This window comes from Gopherus evgoodei, chromosome 2 (assembly GCF_007399415.2).
Source record: "Gopherus evgoodei ecotype Sinaloan lineage chromosome 2, rGopEvg1_v1.p, whole genome shotgun sequence".
NCBI lineage: Eukaryota > Metazoa > Chordata > Testudines > Testudinidae > Gopherus > Gopherus evgoodei.
The window spans coordinates 263,558,232-263,585,207 of record NC_044323.1 but is presented as its reverse complement, the minus strand read 5'-3'; the positions used below and the strand labels follow the sequence as shown (position 1 = coordinate 263,585,207).

General features: G+C 41.0%; 1 protein-coding gene across 4 annotated transcripts in view; it reads right to left on the bottom strand.

The window, feature by feature from the left end:
* The window catches only part of OXR1 (oxidation resistance 1), a 488,405-nt gene that overhangs the window by 80,584 nt on the left and 380,845 nt on the right, over positions 1-26,976 (bottom strand). For all 4 annotated transcript variants that reach the window (XM_030553697.1, XM_030553695.1, XM_030553698.1 and 1 more), the window contains 2 exons: positions 22,666-22,818; positions 5,488-5,672 (listed from right to left, as the gene is read on the bottom strand). In XM_030553697.1, coding sequence (XP_030409557.1) covers positions 5,488-5,672; positions 22,666-22,818 — 338 coding nt within the window. The remainder of the gene's footprint in view (positions 1-5,487; positions 5,673-22,665; positions 22,819-26,976) is intronic.

The following is a 26,976-nucleotide window of genomic DNA, read 5'->3' as shown; positions in this document are numbered from 1 at the left end:
CAGTGTAATACCAGAGTCAACCAGAGAGTTCTCTGCAGTCGATTTAGCGGGTCTTCATTAGACCTGCTAAATCAGGGGTCTCAAATGCATGGCCCGCAGGGCTATTTCCTGCGCCCACCAAGCAGCTCGTGCCCACCCCGCCAGCCTACCTCCAGGCCAGGGGTGGGCAAACTACAGCCACAGGATTGCCCCCCTTGAGCCCCATGCTGCTCCCTGAAGAGGCTGGCATCACATCCCTGTGGCCGGGGGAGGAGAAGCAGAGGGCTCCGTCTGAGTGTTGCCCTGGCTTCCAGGCACCGCCCCACTGCAGCTCCCATTGGCCGGGAATGGGGAACCGCAGCCAATGGGAGTTTCGTGGGAGGTACCTGGAGGCACGGCGTGCGGCAAGCAGCGCACAGGGGCTGCAAGGACATGGTTCCAGCTACTTCCTGAAGCAGAGCCACCCCAGAGCCTCCTGCACCCTGCCCCCCCAACTTCCTGCCCTGAGCCCCCCGATGCACCCCATATCCCAACCCTGTGGCCCGAGCCCCCTGCCTGCACCCCAACCCCCTGCTGCACCTCAACTCCCTGCCCTGAGCCCTCGCCTCACCCCTTATGCACCCTCTGGGGGCCGGGAGGGGGCAGAGTTGGGGTGAGGACTTCAGGGAAGGGGTTGTAATGGGGGCAGGGTAGGGGTGGGAAGAGGCAGGGGCCCATGGAAGGGGTGGACTGGGGGCAGGGCCGGGGGCAGTGAGTGGGAGGGTGTCAGTGATCCAGCCCTCGGGCCAATGAACTAGCCCTCACATGGCCCTTGTGGTCATTTGAGTTTGAGACCCCTGCACTAAATCGACCCCCACTGCATTGATTGCAGTAGCATCGATCCCTGGTAAGTGTAGATATGGCCTTAGAACGCCTAGGTAGTAAGCTACGAATTAAAGTGTGTTTGGATGGTAATGTCCTAATCTGACAATTTCCTCAATTTTCTAGTAACTGCCCTGATAGGAAATGCATTTGAGGAATCTTAATGCTCAGTCACCAAAATCTGTATGGAATACAAATATTGCTAAATATATTCCTTGCAACTGTCAGCATATATCTGAGCTTAACTAAATCAAAAGATGCCACAAGACTACACACACCGACATGTGCTCTTTACTTTTGTGAATTCTAATCTCCTTACAAAAAAGAAAGTTAGGGTAAGGTCTCAGATTTTTATTGTTGACTTACAAAATTGAATGAGTTTTTGAAATGAGAAGGAGGGGGAAAGCAATTCTTCAAACAGATAATCAGGAGAGAATCTGCAGAAGCAGAAATAATTAGAAATAGGAAAGCCAATCAGAAGCTATATTTAACCAAATTAAATAGTTTGCTAATCTAATTTAGCTACTGCTACCACAGCTCCAGATTAAGATTTTTTAAATTTGGGTCTCATGCTGCTGCAACATCACAAATATGACTTTTTCAGGAGCTACAGCACAGCAGCATTTGGATTGCCATTATAGTAATGGAACTGCCAGAGATTTGGGTTCTATTTAAATGTTTACAATTAAGATAGCAACCTGACACATAAGGGTTTCACAGAAGGCTGGTGTGAATTTTTATATACTCCTTTTTTAATTCCACAATTTGTAAGGTGACAAAACATATACACTATAGAACACTAAAAGTGTTCTCTCTCCAGGAGTTGTGGATCTGAATGTAAATGCCTCTGACGTCATCTTACTTTGTAAATGTGTAATTCTGAGCTCAGTCATTAGGAAAAACTAATGTAATAGTCAAAGAAAAAGAAAAAAAAAATCAGCTTTCCAGCTGCAGTTTGGGAACCAGTAACAAAAGAACTGAGATTCCACAGTCAATATCTGATAAATCTTCTCAAGCCTATACAGACATTTCTTTTAAGGTACTTTTGCTATGTGTAAATATGTATATCATTATTATACTGGCCTAATAAACATACTGAGAATATGTCCTATTAGTCTTATGTGGAGTTCTGTTAGTCCACGATGCTATTCAATGACACTGCATTCAGGCTAAATGGCTAGTAAACCTGATAGGATTTCTCCAGTTTCTTAAAATGACTAGGAAAATGACTGGATCATCACTCAGTTCTTCATGCCTTTCTGAGCTTCAGCTGTCTGATTCAGGGACTGCCTCCAGTTGTCACTACACCTCTACCCCGATATAACACTATCCTTGTGAGCCAAAAAATCTTACCTCGTTATAGGTGAAACCGTGTTATATTGAACTTGTTTTGATCCACCAAGGTGCGCAGCCCCGCCCCCTGGAGAACTGCTTTATTGCGTTATATCCAAATGTGTGTTATATCGTGTGGCGTTATATCGAGGTAGTGGCGTACATCTAAAACACCGGGCACACCCATAGTACCACATATGCTATAAACAAATAAGTTTAAATTTTGAAATGTTGTAAAAACATGAGGCTGAAGAAACACTAATATGACTTAGGTGTCAAGCACAGGAAGAAAAATGAAGTGCAACTCTGAATAATATGAAATAAAAGTCATTTCAGAGAAACCTGGAAGATAGCAATGCTTTGGAAAATTCAACAAAGTACACCAAAGATTCACATGTAGTCAGAAATGATTTTGGGCAGCAAACAAAGCAGCATTGAGATGATAGTCACCATCTAACTCGGCTATGAAGAGACTAGACTGAAATACTGCATTCAGTTCTCAGCAGTTCATTACTAGGCACTGAACCTCTCACCTATTTATCAAAGAAAAAAATAAAAATGATTGAGGGGCTAGAGATATTAACTCATTAGGAAAAAATAAGAGTTAAATACATATAGCTTTCTCTAACTAGGGGTGGGATATGGACACAGTAGTACAAATAAACACTAAGAAGGGAAAGAAATTTTAACAATGATATAAGGAGGTCTGAACTAGGAGTAATAGGATGAAACTGAAGCCAGACTTTCCTAAATATCAGGACTTCTCAACAAAGATCTACTGGGAGATTTCACAACTCTCCCTTTCTCCACCCCATTATGCAGCACAGTTAAATTTACTATATAGAGACTGATAATTTTCATGAGATATTTTGGGTCATTTTTACAGCTTCTTTATACCACCTCTATGTCATTATAAGACCTATAATTCAGTTTGTCCAGAGGACACTGTTTCTGGTTGGTTTTCAAAGTATTTTGGAGCTACAGAGAATGCAGCAGAGCTAGACAAGTCCATCTCAACGTACCAGCAACAGTGTAGCCTGACCGTCCTTATTTTACCATGCTGCAGAACATCTCCTTGGGCAAAATTCTAAGGGTATTTCCTGGGTTCTGGAAACCTATCATTTAACTTGCAGAGCAAAGAGGGAGCATCTGGTGGTGCAGGTAGAGAATAAAGGGAACTGAACTGCAAATTTCGTTGTAAGTACTTATACCGCTCCCCTTCTGCCCAACATCCAAGTGCCTTACAAATAGAGCTGGTTGGGAATGTTTTGGCCAATAATTTTCCAGTCAAAAAACACTGATTCGTTGAAACCAAGACTGTTCACTGGTATGGGATGACTCATGAATTTCTTCACTTGAAACATTTAAAAAAAACAACACACCTGAAATTGAAGAGGCCCCTAATTCTAGTTTCTTGATACGAAGCTACTTTGTTTCTAAATTTAAGACTACTAGAGGGGAAAAAATTAAATTAAAGTTGTCAAAATTGAAATATAGTATGTTTTAAGTGACTCAAACTGAATTTTCTGGCTTGTTCAATAAAGGGGCAGTAATTTTTTTTTTAAATCCCAAATATTTTCCCAGGACAGGAAAACCATTTCCTGCACAGCTCTACTCACAAACATTAATGAATTTTGAGTATGTTAGCACTCTAAGACCAAAACATTCAAACTCAACTGCCTAAAGTTAGGCCTCCATATCTGTATGTACACACCTGATTTTTAGTAGGTACTTAGTTTGACACCATAAAGATGAAAGCAAGTTGCCAAGTTTTATATTATCCAGTTTTGAAATTTTTGGCTTAAATTTTTGACAGCTAAGTTGCAGACTTCCTGCACAAACCCTGATTTACTCTAACAGAGTGAGCCTTAAATTCTAAACTTCTATTTTCATTCCTTTGGTTTACAGAACTTGTGACAGAGAAACCAAAGTTTACAGCTCAGATTTCTCAGGATCTTTGGCATGTTGTTTTGCAGTAGATTTATAAAGAAGTGGATTTCAAAGTTAATATGCCTTGGAACACACACCCGCACATACATAAGTTACACTGACCGTATGGACAGCGCTATGTTGGCAGGGGCTAAAGTAATTAAGTCAACAGAAGAGCTCTCCCGCCAGCTTAGAGCGTCTGCACTAGCACTGCTACAGCAGCGCAGCTGTAAGCACCGTAGTGTAGTCATAGCCAAAGTCTAACTACAGTTTTCTCTCTGAAAATCTATGTTGTTTGAAAAAAATACATTTGAACAGATGTTACAGATGGCATCTTGATCCACATCATCTGGTTATCTGGCATTTATCAAAGACACGGTATTGCTTTACCTTTGACTTACAACACAAGAATTTATGTTAATTCTTTACTAAGACACTTTTGAAAGAGTTACACATAGGAAGTAAACAGCCTAAAAAGATATCCTGTAAAGTGTTTGTGTCCTTTTGTTTTATGATTTCTAAGAGTAGCCTGATTCTTTAAAAAGTTTTCCTTGTTTTAATGTTAAGATACTCAGGTCTCATTTATTCTGTTTTGGATCAAAATATGGACAACTGGAGAACTAGTAGGATAACACCAAGTGACTAAAATAAACCCGAAGAAATTGAGAGGAAGGAATTTCGAGACAGACTATTTAAAGCTTTATAAAAACAAAAACTAAAAAGCCTCATACTTATTATATAATGAACATATGGGAAAAAGGCTCTTTGCTTAAGCTTCAGACTCCTTTTACACATTAACTGACATTAGGGTGAGAAAGATCCTGCTCATTTTTCTAGTGCTCCAGCACTTATATGGATAATTAATCCTTTACTTTGCTGTTCACTGTTTTCCTGTTACTATTAAAAAAAAACAAAAAAAACAAAAGAAACCCACCACAGTCAGGCCTGTTTATACATTTTTTTTTTTATAAAGAGGCACATTTTCTTCTTTGGAAGTCAAGCATGGAGGATATAACTAAGATCTCTATCTAAAATTACTCAAGAATTTGGGGCTATTTCAAAACTATTGTGTTTTGCAGTGGTCACCATCAAACAAACAGTTAGAATAGGAAAGCAATTATAAGATATGGGCAAAAATATAGTAACTATTGCCAAATGCTAACTTTCTAAATAGTTGATGATGTCCAGGAGATGAAGATAAAATTAATTTGATGTTCGTAGAACATATAATAAACCAAGAAAATGAAAATAATAAAGCAGTTTTCCAGGTCTGTCCAAGTTAATCTTGGATATTCTCAAAAATGTTTACTCTGTTTTACTATATAGTTACTAATGCAGATGCTATACAACCTTTTGCCAGGTTTTACAAATACTAGTCTATCTTACACAGGTAATGAATCCTTTATTTTGCTGTCCACAATTTCTTTATACAGAGCAGCTGACATCACTTCTTCCATTGGACACATGATACCATACTCTTCGCAGCCGTTCTCTTGGACCATAGGATCAGATTTATGTGGATCAAACATTATATTATTTGGCGTCACTAGCAGCACACCACTGACCGCACCCTAAAATGAGAGGGGGAAAAAACATGATAAAGGTTTCCTTCAAGTTTTAGTTTATCCTTAGTTCTTCAACTAAAGAAAATCTACTTTAAAACATCTTTCCTATGAGAATAGCATCTTTTCTGGGGTTTGTCCATACTAAAGTAAACTTTGCTAGCCAACGATAATGCCACAACACCTTCTTGTGCTCTGCAACCAAACTAGTCCCTACTGTTGGAGATAATACCTTCTTTCTTCAAGTAGATGTGAACCAATGCTGCCCACTTTTCAGGAAGAAAAATCTCAACTCTTCCCTGCTTGACGGCCCTACACATTAATTGAGCTGTTGAGTGTTCAAGAATTCCAGCAAGCATGCTGAGCAAAACCCCGGAAATGAGATGTTCATCTACAGATGGTGACCATAAGTTTCTTCTGAAGCTTACTCAGATCCTTAAGAGTCAATGTTTCAAAGGTTTGCTGCTTGACCCTTCTCAGAGTTATCTCTGAACTGGACAAGCCAGAGAAAGCATTTTACGCTAGCCATTTGCCTCCGCTTCCCCTCATACTAAGTGGTACCCCGATATAACACGGTCCTCGGGAGCCAAAAAAAATCTTACCACGTTATATCAAACTTGCTTTGATCCGCCAGAGTGCTGCTGTACTGTGTTATAGCCAAATTCGTGTTATATCAGGTCACGTCATATTGGGGTAGAGGTGTATCTCTACACTGCAAGAGACGACCTGCAGCAGTGCATATTAGAGTGCGTAGATGTTTGGGTTCAGTCTTGGGCTCTGAGAGACCTCGCAAGGGGGGATTTTGCCCCATAAAAGGAGCCCAAGTCATAGTTCATCTTTTGCAGTGTTGACATACCCTTTATGTCTGGCATAAACCTCTCTGCTTGATCTAATCCACTGACCCATCAATCAGGTAATTATAAAGAGACCATTCATGTAATAAATACTTTAAGCTGTATTTTGTAAAAAGATATTAATATTTACATTATTAAAAGTAACATACTACAAAATAAACTTCACTTAAAATGTTACACTAATATCCCTTTTGTTTAATGCATGCAAGAGATAATTAAGATAGCTTTTTAATTCTTAGAAATCAATAGAAACAGACACCTAAGAGTAATGGTTGTCACTAATGCATCAGATTACATTAGATATTTTAGATATTCTGGTGTATTTGTTTTGAAATCACAAATTCTCAAAGAGCCTCAAACCTTCACCACTGAAATTCAGCCAGCTCCTAGGTGAGGTGCTGAAACTGTTTAATAAACTAAACTTCTTTTCTGAAAGTTTCTAACAAAACAACTAAGATTACTATAACAAAGATTAGAAAATATTTTTCGATTTTGCTTTCCATATTTCCTGACATTTTATGTATTGCTAAATTTCACTATTTCTCCTCCAGCCATTCATCATCTTCTGCCCATCTGTATGGGTTTTCCACTAACCCACACAACAGGAAAAAAATACATACATTTTAAAAATAGGAAAGTGAGTTGTAAATAACATTGGTAGGGAAAACGGAAGAGATGGCGTAGTACCTTTAAAAATACTTCTATTTTTTAAAGTGATTAGATTTCAATTTGACAATTTTTTTTTTAATTAATAGTTCACAGGTACACTACATACTCAGGGATTTAACATCTTTTGTGATAAAGTGGAGCATTTAGATGGGCAAAAGTGGCATTCTGAAGTTAAAATTTGCCCCATTTACGAGACCATTCCCCCTGCCACTTCCCCCCTCCCAACTACAGGTTCTGTAAACTCAACCTATAATACAAAGAGTAGTGTTCTTTCAGATTCCTGCATAATCAACAAAAAGACTGTGCAACTGCAATTTTAATAATAATTCCACTGATGTGAGACAGAAGAGACTTTACTTAGCACCACAAGGCACCCAGAGTTGTGGGAGAATAAAGGCTTTTCTGCCAGTAAAGTAAGGCAATAGAACCAAGAATGCACAGAGACCAAGTCTGTTTAAAATATTCCATCACTTTTATTCAACACTCACTTCTTTTAAAACATGGAAGTACATCAATCACTACCAATGGTTAAGTCTTTTCTGAAAGGCAGCACCTCTAGCAGTTCAACATCCGACAATTTACACAAAGGATATTGCTGCAGCCTAATCCTAAGGATTTTTAATGTACTTATTTTTAAGTGTGGCCAGAGTCCAGAGCAGAGAAGGCAAAGATCAAAGTGCCTGGGGTGCCAGGAACCAGAAGCCAAACTCTGGATTCAGAGAGAAGGCCAACACAGTATTATGAGGTTCTAAGTAGTAACCACAGTTAAACATTTAGATCAGATCTAGATCATTCCATAGTCTGCCTCTAAGACAGAAAATCCTGCAATTACTTGGATGGCGGCTAAAAACATACCTAGGAATTTTATACTGCTTACATTGCTGTAGTACTTAAGTGCACATACAGCAGTCACAAGTCTTTTGCCAAAGTTTACCATCACAGAACTAAAAAAAGGAAAGTCCTCACTGGAGTGGAACATCAGAATCAGGATATTCAGAGGGGCAACAGTTCTTAAAAACAATCTCAAAACATGCAACAACTTAAAATACTATTCTTAAAATCCTGGTCTTAAGGAGAGTAGAGACTTAACTAGATATGGTTACTCATTGCTTGGGACTAACTTTGCAGCTTAGTCAACACTGAACAGAAAATTACTTAAAAAATTAAGCTGGCAAAGATACAGAAGTGAGTGAGGATTTAAAAGAAAAAGGTAATCCAAAATTTAAGCCCAGCAAGTCTACTTTATGGCTTTCAATATAATCCAAGCTCTCCATCAGCCATGCCTCATTTCATCATCTTCAGGACAATCAACACTGAACAGTGAGGCTATATAGCCTCATGAGCAAAAGGGCTTTGGGCAAATGACTCCAAACACTTAAAAGAAAAAAAATCTGATTTGTTTACTATAGCCTGCACTGGGTCCTTCACATTTCCAGGATTGGATCTTTATCTCTACTTGGGCTGTTTACTATGTAGCTCTTCCTTACTGGATCAAGGACACAGTGTTGAAGGACCCAAAATGCCAGCACTAAAAGCAAAGCATTTTTCATTAGTGAACAGTTGTCATCTTTACTGTTATTGCCTACACTGACAAACTGCTTAGCTTTATTTAAAGTGGAGAGACATATACATGCTCTCAGTAATGGATTTGCAGACACTTCAAGATAGTTGCAGCAAAGAATCCTGTGGCACCTTATAGACTAACAGACGTAGTGGAGCATGAGCTTTCGTGGGTGAATACCCACTTCATCGGATGCATGACTTTCAAGATACTCACGAAAGTTTACCAGGCCAGGTAGAACCCTCTCCACCCTACATGTGACACTTTTTAACATGATGGTGAAAAACAAAAATACAAAGTGTTATTTCACTCACCAATATGAAAAACAGATTTCAGTCACCAAGATGAAATAATTTTGCAAGCTATTTTTATGTTGATTAAGGGAATCCTAGAGACTAAAACAGTATCCAAAAGGGTACATGTGAAGAATCAGCTGTATGTTTACTTCTGCTATAGTTCACCTTGCCACATACTGACAAACACGTTTTTCACATTTACAAGTATTACCACAATAGTTAAAACAGTTTGTCTCCATTTACTCCAAAGAGAAGTATGAAGGAATAAATTTATTTCAAGGATAAACCCTAACAGTTTTGAAGAACTTGGATAGGACTTAGCTTTTATAAGATAATCTCTGAGGCACACTGGATTATAAATGCACTTTCTGCTGATGGGCCTACAGCCAAAATGAAATTCTGTTAATATCCTTGGGGAAAGGACAAACTCAAAGAAAGGGTGTTTTATTGTACTTGGAGGTTTCCCAGAACAAATCAAAAAGATAAGTTTGGTGATTAAAGGCAACCTGTATCTTTAGGTAGTTGTCCTTGAAGTGACTGGAAGACAAGTTTTCCAGTCCTACAGCTGCAATACCAAAAGCTTGTGAGCATTTAGTTTGGGAAAAAATGTTCCTGCTTCTTCCTAAATGCCAATAGTGTAAGTCAGTCATTTAAGTTCTAACTCCAGCCAAATACCCCATATTACAGGGCCTGAGGAGATAGTACAAGGGAATAAAAAATCCCTGGAAGTCCTTAGATGTGCATTATAAACTTCCATAGTGTTCTTAGGCTTATGTTTAAGCACAATATGAACAGCTGAAAACCTGTCCAGACTCCCTGGAAAAAAACAAACAAACAGGGTATGATTTCATAATTCTTGACCAAGAGCTGGTCTAGTTTTTTTGTTTTATTTTAAACTAACAAGTCTTGTTGGCAAGTTGTTTGCTGTGATTCAGCTATGGACCTGTAATGATTTCAGGGTTTATTTCTTTCTTTCACTGAAGAAAAACTAACTTGTGGCAGCTTCCTTATCTCTACGACAGAGAGCTTCAGTAGTTGAAAAGGAACACATTGGCCCTCCAATACATCACTAATACTTCCATCGGACTTTCCAATTTGTAGTGTTACTGGGATCACGACAAGCATTCTGTGCTGTGAAAGAAAATGCACAACCACTCCTCCTCAGGATGCTACTTTTGTCACAACTGTCACAAAACCTTTACAGCTCTTCTGTATACAAAACTAGGAGAGCTCACTCATTCCCATTAAATTCCTTTTCATACAGACTAAACACAAGTTAAAGAAGCCTGTGTAATCATGGATTTCTTAATAGCTGATGGTTCCTGATTTGACAGTCTCTTCATTCAGATTTCAAACCTCTTCAAACCAGATTTCTAACCTATACTACTAAGTTTACTTTATTATATGCACATTTGATTCATATTATGGTGGTCAATTAATCCCATTTTAACTCACCCAATTAACTCAAAAAATTAATTGCGATAAAAAAATCAGCTTTAATCACACTGTTAAAAAATAATAGAATACCAATTGAAATTTATTACAAATATTTTTGTTTTTTTCCTACATTTTCGAATATATTTATTTCAAGTACAACAATACAAAGTGTACAGTGCTCACATTTTTAATTAAAATATGTACTGTACAAAAGATAAAATAAATTATCTCCTGTAAATATAAACAAATTTATTTGTGTTAGCAATTGGCTGAACAAGAAATAGGACTGAGTGGACATGTAGGCTCTAAAGTTTTACATTGTTTTGTTTTTGACGGCAGTTATGTAACCAAAATAATATCTACATATGTAAGTTGCATTTCCACAATAAACAGATCGTACTACAGCACTTGTATGAGGTGAATTGAAACATTTTATTTCTTTTGTTTATGCTTTTACAGAGCAAATATTTGTAGTAAAAAATAATGTGAGCACTGTATGCTTTGTATTTTCTGTTGTAACTAAAAATCAATATATTTGAAAATATGTAGAAAAACATCCAACAATATTTAAAATAAATGTCAATTGGTATTCTATTATTAACAGTGTGATTAGAACTGATTAATCGGGATTAATTTTTGTAATCGTTTGACGGCCCTAATTCATATACATTATACACAAAGTATAAATAGTTAATATAAACTTACTGTGAATTTAATATTCACTGACTGTGCCAAACTGATGGAACTTGAGACCATAGGTATGTACAGACTACTAACAGTGATCAGGAACCGCATGGAAACTTTTTTACTGCTGCTGTTAGTGTCCCTACCAATGAATGAAGACCTTAGTGATGAGAACATAGTCTCAAGAGAAGTTAAGGCTTGAAAGGCATAAAACTGAACTATCAAATAGTGTGCTGCCAACTGTGCTGGTGGTTTTGCAATCACACCCTCCCCATCCCAATCTCTCTTTCATATCTTATGGCCATTTTCCAGTCAATTAGTTATCTGAGAAAGTTGACAAGTGACAGAAAAGGAAGTTTTCTAACACATTAACAGCTCTTGGTCCCAGTTTGTAAAAATCCTATCCTATCACAGTTTTGTCTAAAGGTGACAGGGTTGATAGGAGGAACAAAAAAATTCTGAGATGCAAATATGACAAAAAGTTAACTTAACCTGGTTGGATTACTGAACTGCAAAGCATGCAGGTCTTTGTTCCTCCTTTCAGCAACAGGATATCATGCCTGGTGTGGAAAGCAAAACTCAAAGTAGAGCACTCATGAAATTCTGAGGGTCTATAGTACCAGGCTAGAAAGATGTGGGAGCATTCAGAGGATCTAGCCAGTTTGTAGTATGAGAATTTCCAATTCTAGATTGGCTAGTTCTCCTTGAATGATGGGAGCTCTCTCTCAAATAATGGCTTGGACTGTTCTTGCTCCTAATTAACTTGACTGATAAAATGTGTGTGAGAGAGAGAGTGAGTGAAAGTGAGAGATACCCAATTTACTACTCCTGAGGGAATTCTGCACCAAACAATAATAAAAGAAATTCTGTGCACAATCTTAAAATTCTGCATATTTTATTTGTCAATAAATAAATGTGGAAGTTCCACCATGGCAGTGGGGAGCACAGGCCACTGGTTGCATAGAGGTGCAAGATGATCCTGCAGTGCTCCCCTCTCGTCCCCCAACACAGACTCGGCAGTGAGGCTGCACCCAACCCTGACACAATGCAAGGGTCAGGCCTGCCCCAGAAACACCCCAGGGCTCTATGCTTTCACGCCAGGTGCACCAAGATAGTAAGCAAGAGGGACAGTCTCACACTCACCCACCAAGCTCTGGCTTCTGATCCAGGTGTGGGGCAAGCAGGCTCAGCTCAGCAAGATCCAAATAGGGAGGGGCTTAGTGGGGCATGGGGGAGGGAAACCACGTGTGGTGTGAGAGGGTTGTGTGGGGCAATCTGGGTACGGGGGCGTTGAGTGCAAGGGAAATGGGACTCTGCAGAGAGGTACAGGTGAAGGTAGTTGGGGCTCAGCGGAGGGACTGAGGCTTGGTGGGGTGGAGGTCTGGATGAAGCTGGTTGTGGCTCAGCGGGGTGGGGATCCAGGTGCAGGGGACAAGTCAGGGGTCTCATCGGGGTGGAGGTTTGAGTGCAGAGGCCCTCTGGGTGCAGGGGTGGGGATCCAGATGTGGGTGGGTTGGGGGGCTGGCAGTGGTACAGGTGCAGTGGGCGTTCTGGGTGCAGAGGTCTTGGCAGGGGGAGAGAGGGTCAGGTGGACAGGGGAACAGCTCCCTGTACAGGGATCCCTCCCCCGACATAGGAGAGAAGTGATGGGGGCAGGAAGTGAGGAGGTGGAGGAGTGCGGAGCTTCCTGCAGTCGAGGAGATTTCTGGGGCTGCGGCTGCATCTTACCTTGCCCTGGCTGCTCCATGCAGGGGAAGAATAAGTCCTGTCCTCCCCAACTTGTACTAGCAGCTGAGCCTGGTGCAAGGTAGGAGCCACTGGTTGGGGGTGTCCCCAGTCCCATCCTGTGCCTCCGCAGTGATTTACCTCTCCATCGGCTGCTCCAGGTGCCTGAAATGACTGCTGGGGAGGGTTCTGTGACCACTCGTACAGCTTCCCTTTGCTTCTCTTTTTCTGCAGGGAAGCAAAGAAATCTGCAGGGACATGAATTCTGCGCGCACACATAGAGGTGCAGATTTCCTCCAGGAGCAGTTTACAAATAAAAATTATCCATGAAGCATATTCCTTATAGACAATTACTTCCATGTGAGAAGCGTGGAATCATCAGACTGGATCAGACCAAAGATCTATCTAGTCCAGTATCCTGTCTGACCCAGTGGTCAGCACCAAACGCTCAAGAACAAGGTGTAAGAATGAGACAAAAATGCAGGTGTGGAGTGGTGACACTCCCATATTACGTCTCATCCTGATTTCTAGTAATTGAAGATTGGCTTAAGCACTGAAGCATGAGGTGTAATATTCCTTCCACTAAATTTCTAAGCATTAACACTCTAATATTCTGGATGTGAATATAAGTGTGTCTAATCCCCTTTTGAATCTTCAGTTCTTAAGATCAATTTCCTATGGCAGAGAGCACAACAGTTTAATTCTATGTTGTGTGAAAAAGCATTTTCTTTTATTGGTTTTGAATTTGTAACCTTCTGATTTCAATGTCACCTTGTTCTTGTGTAATGAGACAAGGAGTGACTGAAGCTCTCTATGTTCATTATTTTAAATTCTTTTATCATGTCCCCTCTTATTCACCTCCTTTCTAAGATACACTTCTAATTTTTTCAATTTCTCTTCATGGGAGTTTTTCCTCTGCTTTCTCAATAATTCCCATTCTCCTTTTCTGAAACTTCTTGAATATAGCAGTAACCCTTTTGAGACCTGGGTGTCCATTACTATATATAGTATTCTATATAGGACCACACCCCAGATTTATATAAATGCTCTATAGTATTCTCCATATTATTCACCATCTCATTCCTTACACATCCCATCATATTGTTTATTATTTGACTCCATCTCCTCATTGAGCAGAAGTGTTCATTGACACTCAAGCCCCTTACCTGTGGAAGTACCGTTAATTTAGAATCCTAAAAAGTGTAAGCAGTTACATTTTTTCCCTCCAAAGTGCATTACTTTGCATTATCAGTACTGAATTTCGTTTGTCACATCTCCTTTCTTCCCCACACTCTCCTGCACTACCCTGGCCTTCCGCTTTCCCCTAGAAACTGCAGGAGCAGGAGAGAAAGGTGAGCCTGGACCCCATTCCCCACTACTGGATGCAGCATGGAGGAATGAGTATTTCTTGTTTCCTACCCCCTGGGGGGGGGGGGGAAGAGGAACAGTAAAGGAAAAAGGAGCCCTAGAACCTCCTCCCTTGGACTGGTGGAGAAGCGATGGGGAGAAATCAGGCAGGAGAGGAGAAAGGTAAAAATGAATCCACTTCCCTTTCCCCTCAAATATGTCACTGGAGGGGAAGGTGCTCAGCTTTCCTCTTTATGACTCTGTTCTGTAAGTGCTTCAGTGTTCCCAGACAGCAAGGGTCTCTGAGGACAATATTTGTCGACTTATCACAGAAAAGCTATTTTTCTGGACACCCAGTTCCTTTGTCAAAGATCTAGCTATTAAACTGGATTTTCAAAAAATTGGCATTTGAACTAATCAGGATAGTTATTGAGGCGTGTGCTGGCTCTTCTGCAGCTGAGTCAGAGCACAAACCTCAGGTGCAAGGGCTGGAAAAGGAGACAAGCCCCAAATCCTGGATGCTCCCAACCACCACACTATCTGCAATGCTCCAAACCCTTCTCTCCATCTGCTCCCTGCCCACCTACCTGCCAACTGGTCTGACCATCATATTCTTAAAACTTTTGGTACAGAGCTAGGGAATGTGGAAATGCTAGTAGCAGATCATGTTAGGCACACTGTTTACTAGGAATCCCTTGATCAAGTGATCCCAATGACTTGCTTCTGTTTGATCAACCTGATTCCCATCGTTCAGGAAAATTACATTTACCTTAACTGCTTCTGACCTCAAGTATTTTATCTTCTCGAATTAATTAATGCCTTGAAAATACTTCAAAAATAAAATTAGAATCTACATGTGGATTTTAGAGCACTTTAATATATCATTCTTAAACCAGAAATTTTGGTCTCAAGGCAAAGCTTCGAAAGAGGCCCCTGATGAACACAAGCAGAGAGCAAGGAACATGAACACACACATTCTCTGAAAACTACCAAGAACAGGTTTCTCAAATGCGGTCACCATTGCCACATGTGGCCACCAGGGGCTTTTCGTGTGGCCACAGCCTCCTATGTAGTGACTGGTGTGTGTGTAGCGGGAAGGGGGGCAGAGGTTGGGCCCTACCCTAGGTATGGCCCTACCCCTCTCTGGAACCACAAATGCCAGAGAAGCAGGCAGCTGCTCTGAGTACCCCACCTTCCCAGAGGCAGTGGGGCTTGGGATTCAGGCTTCAGCCCTGGAGTGGCGGGTGGTGAGCTCCATTCCTTCGCCACAGGGTTTCAGGCTCCAGCTGCAGGACCCCAGTTCCCAGCTGTGCAGCAGGAGGTGCTGACGCCGCAGTCGCCATTCCACACCCCACCCCCCAATTGCTCCTGTCCCTGTTATGTCCTCTGTGGCCCCAGGCTTCGGTCGTTAGAGTGCAGACCTGTGGTCCGTGAATGCAGGGCTCACTACTACCCCACTGCCCCTGGCCCCTCATGCACCCATTCCATTGCATCTGCTGCTTCTCGACCTCCCCATCCATCCCCCAACACCCGCTGCCTCGCTTGACCCCTTCCCCCCCATCATTCCCAGCCCCAGCTGCCTCCTTGCCCACCTTCCCATCCAGAGCTTAATTTGCCCCCCAGCTTGCTAGGGCTGAGTCTGTTTTTAAAAGTGATATTTGCTAATATAACTTTTCTCTGCCTCTCAGCTAGTTAGCTAGCTAATTAGCAAGTCTGCTGCTATAAAAAGTGGCATTAACATACAAATATCAATTTTCACAAAAGCAGACTAACTGGCAAGTCTTAAAAAAACCTCAAAAGAAAACAGACCAAAAATAAGAACACACAAAGCACCTTATTTGTTTCTAATTCTGTTTAGGTCTAATAAACAACAGAGACAACAGTATGTTATTTTTATTATTGAGACTATAAAAAACTCTACATAAATAAATTACAATGATTTGGACACGTAAATGTACATATTTGTTTTTCCTAAAGTTAATTAGGAATTTTAGGAAAAATTGTCAGAGTGGCCACCAGCAAGAGTTGGTGGCCATACTCTGAGGCCACCAAAAATTTTGTTGAGAGAACCGCTGTAACAGTTCAGGTTCAATAGGCACAACGTATCTCCTTCCACCAGGTTACTGTGACAGACTGCCTGGAAGCACTTTAACAGAGCTCTAGTTTTACTGCACGTGCAACATTTGACTTTCTGGCTTCAGTTACTCACATGCTAATTTTGAATTCCAAGCTTAATCCTGAGTAACTTCAATACTTCCCTGCAAAGGGGGTGCCATGCTATGCACCAGGTGAGAAATACAGACCATCCCAGCTGCACACACAAATATTAGAACCACCAGGTGATTTTGTAAAATGCTGGGGAGTTTTATTTAAGGGGGTTTTATCTTGGGAACTGCTGCTCAAAATAACCCCACATTTGTACCACTAACCCCAACCCTTGCCTGAGTCAGCATTTGCTTAAAGTGGCATTTTTCAGGAACATACCTACAACATTAAACGAAGATTCAGAGTAGCAGCCATGTTAGTCTGTATCCGCAAAAAGAACAGGAGTACTTGTGGCACCTTAGAGACTAACATTGATTTCAGCATAAGCTTTCGTGGGCTACAGCTCACTTCTTCAGATGCATAGAATGGAAGACAGGAGATATTTATACATACAGAGAACATGAAAAGGTGAAAGTATGCATACCAACTGGAAGAGTCCAATCAACCGAGATGAGCTATCGTCAGCAGGAGAAAAAAAACTTTTGAAGTGATAATTGAGATGACCCATAGAAGGTGTGAGGAGAACTTAACACAGGGAAATAGAATCTGACATCAGGAATCATAATATTCAAAAACCAGTGGGAGAACACTTCAACCTCTCTAACCAACCACTCAGTGACAGACTTGAAGGTGGCAATTTTGCAACAAAAAAACTTCAAAAACAGAGTCTAAAGAGAGACTGCTGAACTCAAATTAATATGCAAATTAGATACAATTAACTTAGGTTTAAACAGAGACTGGGAATGGTTGGGTCATTACACTAATTGAGGATTCCTTAGGCTTAACAGCTGTAGACTCTGCTCCTAAGCTCGTGCTCAAAGGGACATTGCTCATCTGATGGGTCCAATATATTGGGAGGGGGCAGGAGGGATGACGACTCCCTAGCCCAGGTCAGAGCATGGCCTCAGACTTCCCTGTCAGGCGTTTCCTTAATCAAAGCTCAGGAGCTTCGTGTGTTTGCAATGGAAATGAGCAACAGATGTTCTTGAACCTGGGACTCTGGGCTTAGTTCCAGACTATAGGGAGGGGGTCCCCCTACACGAGGAGAGCTACTGCACATGTGGTGGCCTATGGACACAGCTTGTTAGAATCCCCAGACTCTGGCACACGGCATGCATGCACACGTACATGTGGAATACATGTAGGGACCAGCACTCAAAAAACTTTAAGTTAGATAAGCACACACATCTAGATATGTCATTAGCGAGGATGCAAACAACCCATTTCTTCAACACCTCCACCCAAACTCTAATTCAATAAGAAAGGTTCATAAAAGCAATTCTGGTGGAGCAACACACTGAACAAGACTAAGAGGGAGACTTTCAGTAGTGCCTAAGGGATTTAGGAGTACAAGTCTAGCTAACTTGTACTCTTAAATCCCTTAGGCACTTGTCAAACAGATAAGTAAGAGTTAATAGAACAAAAGTGCTTCATATCTCTTTTGCCTGGAAAGGGTTAACAAGAACAGTGAGCTTGGCTGTCACCAGAGGACCAATTAGAGGACAAGATACTTTCAAATCTTGAGAGAAGGAAGTTTTGTGTGTGTGCTGTTAGAATTTGGTTGTTCACTCTGGGGCTCAGAGGGACCAGACGTGCAACCAGGTTTCTCTCCAATCTCTCCGATGCAGGTTCTTATAAAGTCCAGAATAGTGAGTACTAGGTAGATAAAGCGAGTTAGGCTTATGGTTGTTTTCTTTATTTGCAAATGTGTATTTGCTGAAAGGATTTTAATTTGTACTTGTATATTAGGCTGGGAGGATATTCCCAGGGTCTATAGCTAAAAGACCCTGTACCTATTCTAAATTTACAGAGATAATTTTTACTGTTTTTTCTTTCTTTAATTAAAAGCTTTTCTTGTTTAAGAACCTGATTATTTTTTTATTCTGGTGTGAGACCCCAGGGGACGGGGTCTAGATTCACCAGGGAATTGGTGGGGAGAAAGGAGGGAAGGGGGAGAGAGAGGCTAATTTCTCTCTGTGTTAGGATTACTGTCTCTCTCAGGGAGAATCTGGGAGGGGAAGAGAGAAGGAGAGGGGAAGGTGCATTTTCCTCTCTGTTTTAAGATTCAAGGAGTTTGAAATCACAGTGATCTTCCAGGGTAACCCAGGGAGGGGAAGCCTGGGAGAGGCAACCGTGAGGGAAAGGGTTTACTGTCCTTGCGTAAGATCCAGAGGGTCTGGGTCTTCTTGGGAGTCCCTGGGCAAGGTTTTGGGGGGACCGGAGTGTACCAGGCACTGGAATTCCTGGTTGGTGGCAGCGCTACAAGTACTAAGCTGGTAATTGAGCTTAGAGGAATTCATGCTGGTACCCCATCTTTTGAACGCTAAGATTCAAAGTGGGGAATTATACTATGACAGCACTACTGAAAGGGACCCTCTTCCATCCCCTAGACAACAGAAGGGAATTCTGGTTCAATATGGAGAAATAAAGGTTTTATTAGAACAAATCACCTATCAACTCTGAAGGTTTCCCAGTCAAGTAGAGGTGGAGGAAATGCTTCAAGATGCCAAAAGAGAGAGTTTAGAATTTAGGGTAAAAATACCGAAGAGCAGAACGTAGAAATCTAGAAGCGTAGACTTCAAAATAAACGGGAGGCTTGAAAAGTTAATGATTAAGGCTACGATTTAATCACAGGTATTTTTAGTAAAAGTCACAGACAGGTTATGGGCAAAAAACAAAAAATCCTGGCCAATGACTTGTTCATGACCTATACTATAAAGACCTCAATAGAATCTTGGGGGGCGGGGGGATGGAGAATGATTGGAGGGGTGGTGCCCCTGGGGGGAGCCCGCAGCACCTGGGGGAGGAGCCCGCGGCACCAGTGGCTGCGGGGGGGGGGGGGAACCCTGGGGGAGGAGACCATGGCACCAGTGGCAGGGGAGGGAGCCCTGAGGGGCTTCCCAGCTGCTTCTGCCAGAGAGTGATTGTGAGTGAGTGTGTTGTGGGTGGGGAGGTGCGGAGCAGGGGGCCAGCGGCTACTCCAAGACGGTCTTCAGGGCCAGCTGCCTGGGGACACCAGAACAGCAGCCAATGAGGCTGGCACTGGACGTTGGGGCTGTCCCAGCAGCAGCTAGCATGGCTGGCTGCGAGGCCACCCAAGAGACTGGTTGTAGAGCCGCTCCAGCTGCAGCCAGTGTGGCTGTCCCCAGGAACACCTGAGCAGCGGTTCCCAGGGCTAGCTGCTTAGCTGGCCGTGGGGTCAGCCACACTGGCTGCTGAAGATGTCACAGAGTCCTATTCACGATGGATTAACTTCATAAGAGGACAATTACCTAGTGATCTTTTTAGACATGACCACAAACACGTGAATTGTTTCTGTAAACATGCCTGTAACGTGGACTTTGGTGGGCTGCATGGCCTACTCATTAAAGTCCACCCACTCTCTTGAGGACAGTGACAGGGGAGCCTGAAGACCACCCACTCCATCGGGTCCTGACCAAGAGACCTAAGAGAGTTAAAGTGTTTGGCCTCTGAGTTACCCTCTCTGGGCTACTTCCTACTACTGCTTTCCTCCCTCAGCTTCTAGCCCCAGATAAGGAAAAATGAAAAAGAAACCAGGCCATCAGCACCAGCCAGGCTCAGCATATTCTTCTCTTCCCTCAGAGAAGCTTCTCTGGCCCCTTTTGGAAGAAGACTTCAGGGTAGGTCTGTACTCCTCCCCTCTAAATTGGATTGCTCCCTATTCAAACCTCTCCCTCCAGTTGGAGCATGCTCTGCAGGGCTATCTGTGCTCAGTACCATCCTTTAACCCTTTCTGGCCCACTGTAGGATTTGTGTACCCCATCACAATGCCCTTATCCTTTTCAAAATAGAAAAAAATATGTCTATAAGAGAGAGTTGGAGAAGAAGATACGATGGAGGGTAGGGATAGGGTCCAGAGTGACCTAGACAAATTGGAGGATTGGGCTAAAAGAAATCTGATGAGGTTCAACAAGGACAAGTTTAAAGTCCTGCACTTAGGATGGAAGAATCCCACGCACTGCTACAGGCTGCTACGCAGCAGTTCTGTAGAAAAGGATCTGGGGATTACAGTGAACGAGAAGCTGGATATGAGCCAACAGTATGCCCTTGTTGCCAAGAAGGTTAATGGCATATTAGGCTGCATTAGTAGGAGCACTGCCAACAGATCGAAGGAAGTGATTATTCCCCTCTGTTCAGCACTGGTGAGGCCACATTTGGAGGATTGCATCCAGTTTTGGGGCCCCCACTATAGAAAGGATGTGGAAAATCTGGAGAGAGTTCAGCAGAGGGCAAAGAAAATGATTAGGGAGCTGGGGCACATGACTTATGAGGAGAGGCTAAGGGAACTGGGCTTATTTAGTCTGCAGAAGAGAAAAGTCAGCCTTCAACTATCTGAAGAGAGGCTCCAAAGAGGACGGAGTTCGGCTGTTCTGTGGTGGCAGATGACAGAACAAGAAGCCATGGTCTCAAGTTGCAATTGGAGAGGTCTAGGTTGGATATTAGGAAACACTATTTCACAAGGAGTGTGGTGAAGCACTGGAATGGATTACCAAGGGAGGTGGTGGAATCTCCATCCATAGAGGTTTTTAAGGCCTAGTGTGACAAAGCCCTGTCTGGGATGATTTAGTTGGGGTTGGTCCAGTTTTGAGCAGGGTGTTGGACTAGATGACCTCCTGAGATCTCTTCCAATCCTAATTTTCTATTATTCTATTACATGAATCAAAGAAATAAAGAATAGCAAGGTAACTGGCTGATCTTTAGGGAGTAACTTGAATAAAGAAGCAGGGGTGTTTTTCCTTTTGAATGGAAAGTTCATAACCAACACCTGCAGTTCTCCACCTGAGAGTATGGCAATTCGAAAAATGTACTTTAGAGAAACCCAAGGAAAAGCTAATAAGAGCTCAAAGAGATAGCCCATCAATTTAGAGTCCCACCTATGAGAGGAGGACCAGGAATGAAGTAAGCCCACTGTGTACCACACTGGATTACGAGCAAAGACAGCTTTTTTTTTTTTTGGTACGCTGAATACAGGTCCACACTATGAAAATTTTGCCAGCATAGCTAAGTCTTTCAGGGATGTGAGGAGGTTCAAGCTGCCACCAACATAGCTGTGCTGGCAATAGTACTTAATATAGACGCAGTTATACTGGGCCAAATTTGCTAGTGTACATTATTTCATTCAAGGACTGCTGGAAAAAAAGATATACTGGCAGAAGTGCAGTTTGGTCTGCATCAGCTGAGTTCACACTAACAGTGCTTTGCTAATACACTATACTGACATAGCTGTATCAACTAAGTGCTCCTAGTATAGGCCTGGATTGAAGACTAACAGAAGCTTTATCTATAGCCCAGCAAGCTGAAAGAGCATACTGAGAAAACAACCAAAAAGACTTTGAATGCAAGCTGAATGAGTTGCCTCCATTAAGACATAAAGCACCTCAGACTCCCCAGGACTTGCTGATCCACTTCCTAGACCCAAACATTTCTGGTGACATGGAATTCTTCATTAGTGGACTTACCTGAAGGCTTTGGAGGAAGATCTCAGTTCCTAGTAGATCAATCAGTTGCCTCCAGTGTACTTGGACAGAGCTCCAATGCTTGTGAACTGGGCTAAAGCTTATCAGACTTCAGGACATTTGCTTCAGACATGCTCTAACCATACAAGGGACTTTTTGCTATACTTGGGATACTGCCATTGCATATGAGATTTTAAATTTTTTTAAATATATTTTACACACACACACACACACACACACACACACACACACAGTGGATGCAAAGACTATTTATAATGCTAACAAAAAACAAACCCTAAATCTTAGAGGCAACAAGAAATATGTACTTGTCTTTAAATACATATATACTGTCATCAGAGTCCAACAAGGAAGCCACCCTTAGGGTCTGCTAGTATGGGAGGGTTATACAACCTATATGTCCTTAAGGCACGTGCAGTCACCTTACAATGTTGCTACAAGGCAACCTGTCACAACTAGTTGCATTATAAATCAGTTCTCTTGATTTGCCGAGGCTAAAGAGTATGAGAATCTAGAGAGAATGCTTAGCAAAAATGTATGAAATAAATAGCTGTCTATTACAGTGAAGTGAATTACTTGTACTTCACATTTTACAAAAAAAACAAAACTTGAAAGTTTATCTAAAAACATACAGAATGGTTTAAGAGTTAGAGTGAGGAGTTTAAGTACCTTGCCGTAAGTCATGTACTTGCAATTAATTTTGAGAAATTTTTCAGTAAATGCTTCTTCCTCCTCTGATGTGGATGATACCACTCTTGCAGGATGAAAACATGCATAAGCTGGTGAAGCAGCTGCCTCTTTTCGCTGGAGCCCATCTGGATCCTACAAAAGGAAAGGCATTGTTTTCCAGAGTACAAAAAAAGAACACTATGATCCCTGTACATTTACGTATGCTTCACTAGTTTTAGTTCAACGTTTAGAAGTCATCTACTTTTCGTTCCAAGAGCGTTTGGCAAGAAAAACAACTGAAATCATGGCTCCCAATACGTTAATTTGAAAAACAGACCAGATATAAAAGGGCCAATATCCTCAACTAATGGAAATCAGCATAGCTCCACTGAAGCATCGCTTGACTTCAGTGAAGCTATGTTGACTTTTACTACCTGAAGACCTGACCATAACTATCAGGCAATGAGAGCAGACAGTGTAGTATTTGAAATGCCCATGTTGCACAAAAGGTAGGTGAGGGAGAAACTATGTGTATGATTTCCTTCTGACTTCCATGTCAAAATAAAGTTATAATTGTATGGCCAAACTCTGCCCTCAGTTACTCTTCTGCAACACGAATGAAGAAAATGGGAGATCACAGATGTAAGCCAGAGATATGTTTGGCTCATGGGATCTATATATAAAAAACAGTGAAAACAAAGCTTGACTTTCAGATCCTAGTCTGAGGTCGCAGCACTTGCAGTTAGGAAAAAGACAGTGTAAGTCTTAATAACTAATCACATCTGCTACAGAAGTGATTGACATAAAAACATGGAACCCCACAGTGGACAATTTTTTAAATAAAATGGCAGCTTAGGACCTACACCAGGACAATCTCTTAGGGCATATATAGAGAAACATGATGGGGGACTCTGTTTCAAGGCTACATTACTCTTAAAACAAAACTAAAAAACAAAACACTGGAAAATACTCATGTTTTAAACACATTTTTTGACAGAAAAAAACTGCTATTTTCAGTTACACTGACTAGCAGGATATTTATGCTCTAGGACAGGGGTCGGCAATCTTTCAGAAGTGATGTGCTGAGTCTTGTTTATTCACTCTAATTTAAGGTTTCACATGCCAGTAATACATTTTAACATTTTTAGAAGGTCTCCTTCTAGAAGTCTTTAATATATAACTAAACTATTCTTGTAAAGTAAATAAGGTTTTTAATATGCATAAGAAGCTTCACTTAAAAATTAAAATAAAAAGCAGAGCCCCCTGGACTGGTGGCCAGGACCCAGGCAGCGAGTGTGCCACTGAAAATCAGCTCACGTGTCACCTTTGGCACACGTGCCATAGGTTGCCTACTCCTGCTCTAGGACTTCCATCTTCATTTTGGTTCTCTGCTATCCCATTGTCAGATCTCCATTACTACTACATTTAACTAGTGGTACCATATAGCACAGAGGTGTGGCAGATGGTTATCTAGCTGTCAGTTCATTTTGGTTTTTCACCTTACTTTAGGGCTTGTCTACAGTTGGAAGGATATCTAAATACATAGTTACTTTAGAATACTCTAGAATGGCAATTGTAAAACTACCAAGTGTTGGCAAGCCCACAGGCTAAGTTTCTCAAGGCAGAATTCTTCTCTCCCCTTCCTCTCCCCTCCCCCACCCCCAAAAGCCATGCATCTTTATGGCACTGTATAAAACCCCCTCAGTATCAGTTCTCTCCAACTCAAGAGAGATATCGTACACTGTTTTCAATCATTTATAGTTATTTCTAGATCACATTTTCCCCAAGCAAAGCAAAACTAGATTAAACAGTGATAGTGGCCAAATGAGACACTGTAGGAAAGGTGGGTACAAAGCACGCAGACACTGGTGGAAAAATTTTGTATTGCTTCCAATTACTGACATTTCTCCTCTCTGATAATTAGTTTAAAACTGCTGCTCTGAAAGATCTCTTGAAGTACTAGATTCATAACTGGTATTCAACATTATCCAAAGTGGCATTTCAAGTTTTCAGAAGCTATACCGCCTTTGTCAGAGCCTCTTTTGCAATGGTTTATCAGATTGGTAGATAGGAACCCACATACACTGTGTGTCCTTGTGCTGGAAGGGCAGAGTGCAATCCCAAAGCAGGTTCTCATAAGCATGTTTGAATACAAATATATTAGCTTAAAGACACATCACTAGTATGTACAATATAAATCACAACTTTGCAGAAAGCTGCAAGTACTTGATATAATTAAAAAGTAGGCTGATTTATTCACTAACGTTGAAGAGTGATTCTGTGCAAGTCACGTGGAAATTCACTCCCTCCCTTTTAAAATATTGCTTAATTTTTAAATTAAGCCTTCTGAATAAGATACAGACATTCTAACTGGCAATCACAGTTAAAAAAAATCAAAATGATCACAGAATCCACTTACCATGGATAAGCTAATTGTTTTTAACAAATCCTAGTGATTACAGTACCATTTGACTTCCATGTTCAGAATGAGCAAATAACCTCTCAAAAACAAGTAAGATAACAACTGTTTCTTAGCACATACAGGACATTCTGACAGTTAGCTTTACAGTTGTGTGTCCTGATGGGTAGGACACAGTTCTTTTTCTTTCACTTTTGAGTGATTTATTTCTCAATCTGTCTGCTGAATTCATCTCTCTATTCTAAATTTTCTAAAACGTTATTCTTCGAAAAGTTAGGAATGTCTTTTTGTAGATTTTTCCTTAGTTTTACAGTTTTGCAGAACTTTCAGTTTCCTAGAGAAGACCATTCATGACTGCATAAAAAAGAGTAAGGCGACGTAAGAATTTGATAACTGGGAGGAGGCTCTGCAGCCAGAGAGAGGAGTAGTAATAGGAAGCTAAGGAGGAGGATGAAGAGGGTCAGAGCTTCGACATTCACGGGAGAAACTGAGGTTTTGCCAACTGGAAACTTTGTCCCAGAATTTCACTTTTAGAAAAAATTAAGGTTCAGAAATTTAAAAACTGCTTCTGTTGCTACCAAGAAAACTGGCCAGTTCCCACTACTATATAATCCTTCATCACTCATTATCAGAATAGAACTATTCACCAAATCTTAGTTTTGCCACTTTGCTTTGTTTTCTGATGGTAACATGCACATGTATTTTTGATTTCTATGTCTTTATTAAATATGTACTAAAGATTTCAAATGGAATATAGTCCCTACCTGCGTTAAGTTTAAGTCAAACTTTGATAAGTTTCCTAGTACAATATGTTTAAGTAGATGAAAAATTTTATGAATAAACTGAATGATTCACCTATTTGGTATTACAAATTATGTATAAGGTGGTGCAGACTTAGGTCCATAGAGCTTGAGCATTTGTACTTTAGGCTACATTACTGATCTGTTGTGCAGCAATATTCATGGTGTGGTGTTTCTGTGTGTGTTAAAAATAAAATAAATAAAGGTGTTGTATTGGATAATGGAAATGAAAGCAAGATTTCAAATAAACTACTAGAAATTTTTAATTCTTGCATATTGTTTTCTCAAATACATGAGGTTAAAGTTATGCGTGTGACCAATACAAAAGTTAAGAAAGGTTGTGCAATAGTGGAGAAGTGGCTGATTCTCTTAACTGTGGTTTCAGGCTTTTTTATTTTTAAACAGAGAATTTTTTAAAGAATAAATACTGTTCCTTTACCACAAAAACGCTGTTTTTTAGAGAGAACTGATCTTATGGAACACCATCCCTGGAGAATACGCACACCTGTGATCAAGTGATCTTGAAGTCTCTTCTAGACAACAGCATCTGTTTTATGCCACTCACCATGACAGATTTGTCATGCAGACTTCTAAGAGATTACAATGATGTAGTCCCAACCATCCATAAATTCTTTCTACTATGTCATGAATCCTTTGTAAAAAGACTCCAAGGAAGACGGAACACAAGCAGTGAGCATGTATTGATATGGCAAATCACCTTGAAGAATCACAGTAACTTTCTTCTTTGAGAATTGCCTATATGGATCCACTGTCTTGGAAAGTGGACAGACAGTTGTGACGGTCCATGACCTGGGTCTGATGAACATTATTTGAAGTGACAGGAAGACCGACTGGGTGTCTAGATGTCAAGCTGAGGGAGCAATGCTGCTTAACAGTGACTAACATTCTGTGGAAAAGGGATACTTATAAACTAGGTTTTCAATGGCAAGCTAGTTTCAGCCTTTACATATTACTGACATCCGAAAAAATGTAAAGAAATGGAAGAGATTATTAGTTTCAATGAGCTGTGGATCAAACCATACATGAACCAGTTAGTGAACGTGACTCAACTGATCTATATGTCTCTATCTG